A 7,799-nucleotide genomic window follows, 5' to 3' on the forward strand; every position below is an offset into this window, starting at 1 on the left:
AAGGTACATAACCAAGTTTTTAGAACTTTTATTTATTTTATGTAGTTATGAAATGTATAGGCCTCCCTTCTTACCTTATCTTAACTGGGCAGCTTACAGTCACAAAAGATAATAATAATAATAATAATAATAATAATAATAATAATAATAATAATAATAATAATAATAATAATAATAATAATAGTAATTTTATTTATATACCGCCCAGAATTAAAATACAAATATACAAATATACAATATCTAGTTAAAATTAATTAAAATCATTAAATAGTTTGGCTGAATTTTAAAACCCAAAATTAAAACCCAATTTAAAATCATTCAATTTGACATTCAATCAACTATATAAACTGAAAACATAAATAAGTTAACACAAAATCCACATTTTATCTGTAAAAGTCTTACAGGATTTGGGGCCTGACATGCTCCTGCCCCATCTCCCAGTGCACAAATACACACAAATACACTATTTATACCCAGGTTGCATTTCTGGCTGAAACAGGAGTGGGCAATTACAATTGTTGTCCTTGATTTACAACAATTCATTTAATGACTGTTCTAAATTACAATGGCACTGAAAAATGCGACTTATGACTGCTTTTCACAGTTACGACCAGTTGCAGCATCCCGATGATCATGTGATCAAAATTCAGAAGCTTGGCAACTGGCTCATATTTATGACGGGTGCTTTGTCCCATGGTTACGTGATCCCCTTTTGCGAGTCAGCGGGGAAGCCAGATTCACTTAACAACCGTGGCAAGAAAGGCCATAAAGTGGAACAAGGCTCACTCGACAAACATCTCTCACTTAACAACAAAAATCTGGGGCTTAGTTGTGGTCGTAAGTCTGAGGACTGCCTGTCATTTTTCCATGAGGCCACCTCAGAGAACGGGGACTGTTGTGGAGGACCGAAGGCTCTGAAGGTGTGTAGGCTCATACATAAATTGGGGGAAAAAATTAGGTGCCTTCAAAATAAGAGCAATTCACGCAGCCCGGACAGGGCCAGATGTGGCCCAAGGTTCATGAAATGCCGAGGTCTGGTTTGAACAATGCATAGGATGAATCTTAAAGAGACTAGAAACATTTGAATTGTGGATTTACAGGCAGCTGTTATGTATAAACTGGGTTGACAAAGTCAGAAATGAGGAGGCAATAAGCTACCTGGGAAAGCCAAGGGAAATCATCAAAACCATTAAAAAGCGAAAGTTAGAATATTTCGTACATGGGATGCGACACCCAGAAAAATACAGCATCCTTTTTTCTAAAGAGAAAAGAGAAACAGATAAAGATTTTGGTAACGATCTATAGTGGAGTTAAGGTTTCAGGGGGGGATTTGGTAGTTTAAGAATAGTTAGGTTAATTTAGCTTATGATTGTTAATTGAAATACCCTATATTTTGCTCTGGGAAGTCTGGGGGGGGGGAGGGTGGGATGGGAAGGGGGGAAGGGGTGTGAGGGTGGTGGGGAGGGAAAAAGGGTGGGGGGAATATTGGGGGGGAATTTTCTCTGTAAAACTTTTTAATAAAAAAAAAGATTTTGGTAATGAAATAGGAGAATATTATATTAAATGTATTGTACTTGGGGGGGGAAAGTATTGTAATAGAGAAATGGAAATTATAAGGGAAGAAATGAAGATAGGAGGAGTAATCAAAAAGAAGTTACTGAAGAAACACCTAGATGACACACGGAAGGATTGATGTGTTATGTGTTTGTTTGTGTAAAAAAATTAACACAAATTTTACAAAAAAGAAAGAAAGAAAGAAAGAAAGAAAGAAAGAAAGAAAGAAAGAAAGAAAGAAAGAAAGAAAGAAAGAAAGAAAGAAAAAAAAATACAGCATCCTTCACTTAATCCTCTCCAAGGAAAGATGGAAGGCAAACGAGGTCCTGGCAGAAGAAGAAGAAAAATCTAAGGGGACCAGTTTGGACAAAACTCAACAGCACTTTTTCGTGCGGCTGTTGATAAAAATAGGATCGCCAACGTCCGATGACAGATATGGCACAAGAAGAAGAAGATAGGATGAATCTGGTGCTCGAATTCTCTTAGGTGCTGGTGTGAACCGAATCTGAATTCTTGCAATGAGCTCATGGCTCATCCTGGAATTCTCCTGGGTAGAAATTCCCCCGAGAAGAGCCGTGGATGTCTAGCGGTCTTCACCAGCTCTGCGGGGGAAAACATCAGGCCATCGGATCCTTCTCTCCCCTTCATTCCCAGACTTGGTAGGTAGCCACATTAATTTTCACCTAGCGCTCAGAAGCGCACAGTGCCAGGAGTGGCCTTAGCAAAGCTCCAGCGAGGAGGTGGAGAAATGACACATCTCGTCAACAGGCAGGCTGCAAAAAAGAGAGAGAAAGAGAGAGAGAGATTATAAACCCTTTCAGTCTCTCTCTGTCTCTCTCTCTGTGTGTGCTTTTGGGGGTGGGGGAGAGATCTTTTTCCTAGCCACGTTCCCCCTCCCACGCACCCCTCCGGGCCTTCCCACCGCTAGGTAGGGGAGAGCCGTTGGCTTTGAACTCTGACTTGATGATAATTAAGTTCCTTCTCTCGCGCTCTCTCCTGCCCCTCCCACTTCTGCTGTGAGCACAGTGTGGTGCTGATGCAGCTGGCTGCAACCTTGGCATTTATTGAGTGCAAAGTAATAATTTATTGTCGTTGGTACGCTCAAAAGCCATCTTCATTATCCCGCTGATCCAAAAAAGACCCGGAGAATAGATGGGAGTCTTTTGATCAGTGTTTTCAAGGGGGGTGGGAGAGAGGTGGGGCGTAGCGAGAGAGCAGGACGTTGGAAGCCCATCAGCTAAAGGGCCGGGGTCCAAGACTCAGTAGCCAAGACCTCCTCCCCTTTCCCTACCGGATATCTCCCATTCCCACCCCTCTGTTCCAACTCTGCTTATAAAGCTCTGTTATGTTTGCCAGTATCACACTTGGGTATAATTCTCTAAAGGGGGGTGAGGGGGTTGTAAGATATAGGTGGAAGATGAGAACTCAACTTCTTTCCTGTTTAATGTCTATGGAGATTCTCCATCATCCAGGTCAAGGTTGTCCCAAGGTGCTTTTTTCAAGAGTCAACTGGACTTTCTGGTTTTTTCATTGAAGACGTTTCCCTTCTCATCCAAGAAGCTTCAGGTCTGACTGAATGGTGGGGATATTTGTATTCTTTTAGGGGGTCATTAAGGTCACCTGGAGGTTTACCTATGTCCTCAGGGTCACCTGAGTGGTGCAAATGAGTGTGGAGCCTTTTGGGAACTGCTGAAAGGATCTGTGTTGTAGACTGGAGATAGATGAGGTCCTATCCCTCCCCCTCTGTGGAGGGAGGGCTCTTCAAGTTGGACATAGATGGCTTCTTGGACCCCTCTTTCAAACCAGTTGTCCTCTCTGCCCAAAATGTGGACTTTGCTGCCTTCAAAAGAGTTTTTTTTTTTAAATTTGATTTATATGCCGCCCTTCTCCGAAGACTCAGGGCGGCTTACAATGTGCTCAGCAATAAGAGCACAAAGAGTGGCCTTTGTCCTTTAAATGCCGATGGATGTGCTGAATCCACTCCTGATGTGCTTGTTCTCCTATGCCATGAGTTTGTGAAGCGGTCATTTCTTTCTTGCTCGTTCCTGCCTTTTTGAAGCGGGACAAAGAGCCACCCCCATTTTTCCCACTGGAGCTCCCCAAAGATACAAAGAGAGCCAGGGCTCCTTCTTCTTCTTCTTCTTCTCCCACTCCGGGACACCATCACCACCACCCAGCCGGTCTCTCCTCCCCACCCCACCCCACTCTGTCCTTCAAAGAGCGAGGGATTGCCAGCCGGTGGGAGGCCGGCCGTAGAGATTTTGGCAGGCGCTCTACTCGGGGCTTTACGGTAGGAGCTGTTCTTCAGCACCAGACGCCCGGCGATCCCCGGCGCAGACGCTAGGCGCTGTCCGCGGTGCTGAACGGAGCTGCTTTCGCCGGCGGAACATCGCGGGGCCGGCGGGCTGCTGAAGACCCCAATTCTGTTCGTCTGGAAGCGCCAACCCGGGTTGAGCCAAGCGCGGCCGCTTTGCCCTGAAGACAGGAAGGCAGCGACTGGGAGGGGAGACCGGCTAGTTTTGCGGGGCGCTGCTGCGGGGCCCCCCTCTCTCCCTGCCTCCCTCCGGCATTCGCTGCTTTCGGGAGCGCCGCGCCGAGGACTGCCTCCCCCCCTACCACAATCCCGCCATCGCAATCGCCACCGACACCGCCAGGCAATGAAGGCGTTTCTGGCATTCCGCCTTCTCTTCGCGGCGTTCGCTGGGGCCCAGGCACAAGGTAGGCACCGCTGGCTGGCGGCAGAGGAGGGAGTGCTCAGCCTCCGGCTGTTCGGGGGAAGGGGCTCCTTTGGGGTCAGGACTGGAGGGAAAGGGAGGGCAAGAGATGTAGAGAAAGAGAAGGAGATGCCTTCTCCTTTGGTGCCATCAATCGCCGGTTGCCCCTAATCGTCTCCCGGCTCACCAACACCTCCGCCGCTACCCAGACCCCACCCCCACCTTCCCGTTTTGGAGTAGGGCAGCCCCCAGGTTTGCAACTGCTGCGTGTGAGAAGTGAGGAGAAGGTCATTCTTAAACTCTCTCTCTCTCTCTCTCTCTCTTTCTTTCTCCCGGCTGTTTTTCTGCCCCAGCGAGGCAACACCAGCCTTTCTCTCGGCTCAAATCCTTTGGCAATGCAATCGCCCTATCTCGCTCCATCTTCCCCCCACCCGCCCCGCCCCGCCCAGACCTGTGAGCGAAGCGCCAGGCAGGAGTTTTCCCCAGCCAAGTTGAGTGGTGGGATCCTGGCAACGGTGGTGGTGGTGGGCGAGGAGGAAGCTGTGGCGCGTCCTTCCGAGGCTGCCTCCTTCCTTCCCCCCTCAAGGACAGAGGCAGTCGCAAGGCTGCGGGGCTGCCCGGCTAAGGAGTCGGCTCAAACTTCTCCAAGTTCCTTTCACCAAGACTTTTTAAGGGGAGAAGGAGATGCAACCCTAGAAGGAACCCCTCCCCCACTTCGGAAGCCACAGGTGCCCACCCTCCTTCCATGGACATTTCCCGACCTCTCCTCGAGACTAAATCTCCCATCTCAGTTTCGCCCAGCCAAGCTTGGCAGTGTTTAAACCCAGGTTCATCCAGGAAGCAGCCTTTGAGGTTTCACTGGACTCTCAGAAAAACAAGGATATTTTAGGAGCAGGGGAGGGGGGGACACAGTTGGGGACCCCGCATTCCGTCTTTGTGGGTGGGGGGAGTGAAGGAAATGGTCTTTAGCAGAAATCCTCTTGTGTATTTTGAGAGCCTGTATTTATCGTGTTCACGGGAAGTGTCGTTTCTCTCCCATTAATTTAGTTTACAAACCAACACGAGAGAGAGAGAGAGAGAGAGAGAGAGAGAGAGAGAGAGAGAGAAGGGGGAGAGAGAGAGAGAGAAGGGGGAGAGAAGGGAAGAGAGAGAAGGGGGAGAGAAGGGAAGAGAAAGAGAGAGAGAGAAAGAGAGAAGGGAAGAGAAGGGAAGAGAGAGAGAGAAGGGGGAGAGAAGGAAAGAGAAAGAGAGAGAGAAAGAGAGAAAGAAGAGAGAAGGGAAGAGAAAGAGAGAGAAAGAGAAAAGGGGAGAGAAGAGAAGAGAGAGAGAGAAGGGGAGAGAAGAACAGAGAGAGAGAGAGAGAGAAGGGAAGAAAGAGGGAAAGAGAGAAGGGGGAGAGAAGGGAACAGAAAGAGAAAGAGAGATGGAAGGAGGGAGGGAGAAGAAGAGGGAGAAGGAGAGAGAGAAGGAGAGAGATGAAAGATGGAGAGGGGGAGGGGGAGAGGGAGAGGGGGGACGGGGAGAGAAAGCGCTGTTTCTGCTGAGTGCATTTTGGGCCGCTGGAGAGGAAGATCCCACTCCCCAAAGCCAAGCAGAATTCAGGAAGATTTAGAAATCGGTTTTTGACAGTGAGTGACAGGCAAGGGCTCCGTGGTTAACAGGTACAAAGCCTCCCTGCCATTAATTGGTAAGAAGGGAACACAGCTGGATTTACTTCTGAGTAAACACATCAAGATTGAGTTGCCTGCAGCTCACAACAGGAGCCTCTTTTAGGGAACAGCATCTGTTGTGAGGTTGTTGATAAGACGGGAAGGCAAGCTAAGCGAAGGTTAAAAAGAAAATAATGCCTTTGATTGGAGGGTCTTTTTAAAAGGCACCCCAGGTATAAATCTCCAGAATGTGTAAATGGTTACCTTTTCAATAATTGCAGTCCTGTAAAGGTTTTTTGGGAGGGGAGGATGCATTTTTGTCTCTCTCATTGTGGTTGGAGTCTCACGAGACAACCTCACCTGATCAGATTATGACACAAAAGGCTCACACAACATGTTGGGTTGGAGTTAATCCTGGTTAAGGTTTTTTTGTGGTTTAATAAGATGCATGGACGCCGTCGGCCGGCGAGTTTACGGTTCAACTTTTTGTGTGTGGAAATCCAGAAAAATGTGTTAATTTAGCCATCGGGTCAAGCGTCCTGCGGAAGGGCAGTCGATACGTTGCAAAGGTTAATAGCTTTCCCATCAATACATCAGGGGCAAAAAAGCCACGTTTCTGATTTATTGCCGCGTATGGTTGAAATGATGTGTTTTCTCAAGAGACTGTGGTCATTGAAGTCACCACGATAGGTCCCAGAACTTTGTCCCGGGAACTGTGACATGTAAGCCTCCTGCAAAAAATGAAAAAATGAAAATTGCTGAACCTTACTCTAACAAAATAGATATTAGGTAACTCGGATTAGAGAGAGGCTCGGGAAGGCTAAATATGCCCTCTGGGAATCGAATTCTTGCTCTGCACAATTCCTAAATAGCAACCTTCAGAAAAGCTTCAATTGCACACTTGCTTAAGAGCTCTGGATTCCCAGGGATTTAGCGGAGATTAATCCCGGATTTTCCCTTCCCTGAGCAAACTCGACCGTTGGCCTGAGTCCTCTTTCAGTCTTGATCTAATTTCTAGAAATACAAGCCATGGCTCCTGGGTCACTTTGGTTAATTGCTCCCGGAAAGGCGGCCTCTTTTGAGTCGCATTAAGCAACAAGGCAGAATCACTAATGAACCCCCCCCCCATCCTGGAAACCCCCTGCCGCGTTGGGCTCACAATAGGACGCCGGGACTAGGCAGGAGGACCTGGGCTGCTCCAGGAGAAGGTTGACCTTCAGCAAAAAGGGCCATTCCAGCGCCACCTCAACTGGGGCCCTCCAGGCACAGATGCCCACCCATGGCTGGGACCCTGAGAGGTGTTTGGCTGGGAAGGCCAGGATGCAAGACAAAGCGGTTGTGGAATGAGTCACATCTGATTTTACGACCTCGTTTGCCACGGGGGTTAAGTGAATCGGTGCACTTGTGAAGCGAATATATGGGTTTGTTAAGGAAATCTAACTTCTCTGATTGGCAGAAGCCTTCCTTCCTTCCTTCCTTCTTTCTGTCTTTTTTCTTTTTTCTCACTGTCTCCTTCCTTCCTTCCTTCCTCTATCTTCCTTCTTTCATTCCTCCTTTCCTTTATCTTCCTCCCTCCCTCTCTCCCTTCCTCTGTCTCTTCCCTTTCTTCCTTGCTGTCTCCTTCCTTCCCTCCCTCCCTCCTTCCTTCCTTCCTTCGTCTGTCTCTTCTCTTTCTTCCTTGCTGTCTCCTTCCTTCCTCTTGCTTCTTCCTTCCTTCCTTCCTTCCCTCCTTCCTTCCTTCCTCTGTCTCTTCCCTTTCTTTCTTGCTGTCTCCTTCCTTCCCTCCCTTCCTCTTGCTCCTTCCCTCCTTCCTTCCTTCCTTCCTCTGTCTCTTCCCTTTCTTCCTTGCTGTCTCCTTCCTTCCCTCCCTTCCTCTTGCTCC

The 7,799-nt window shown here is 47.9% G+C and overlaps 1 protein-coding gene across 2 annotated transcripts in view; it reads left to right on the plus strand.

Moving 5' to 3' along the window:
- The first annotated feature begins 3,924 nt into the window (after nucleotides 1-3,924).
- Nucleotides 3,925-7,799, plus strand: part of SEZ6 (seizure related 6 homolog) — a 115,581-nt gene continuing 111,706 nt past the window's right edge. Inside the window, exon 1 of one of the 2 annotated variants that reach the window (XM_087890486.1) lies at nucleotides 3,925-4,272. In XM_087890486.1, the coding sequence (XP_087746612.1) occupies nucleotides 4,212-4,272 (61 nt within the window). In that variant the 5' untranslated portion in view covers nucleotides 3,925-4,211. The remainder of the gene's footprint in view (nucleotides 4,273-7,799) is intronic. The other variant, XM_087890484.1, reaches the window with a different exon arrangement.

The sequence above is a fragment of the Pantherophis guttatus genome, chromosome 1, assembly GCF_059756535.1.
Source record: "Pantherophis guttatus breed Tessera chromosome 1, ASM5975653v1, whole genome shotgun sequence".
NCBI lineage: Eukaryota > Metazoa > Chordata > Lepidosauria > Squamata > Colubridae > Pantherophis > Pantherophis guttatus.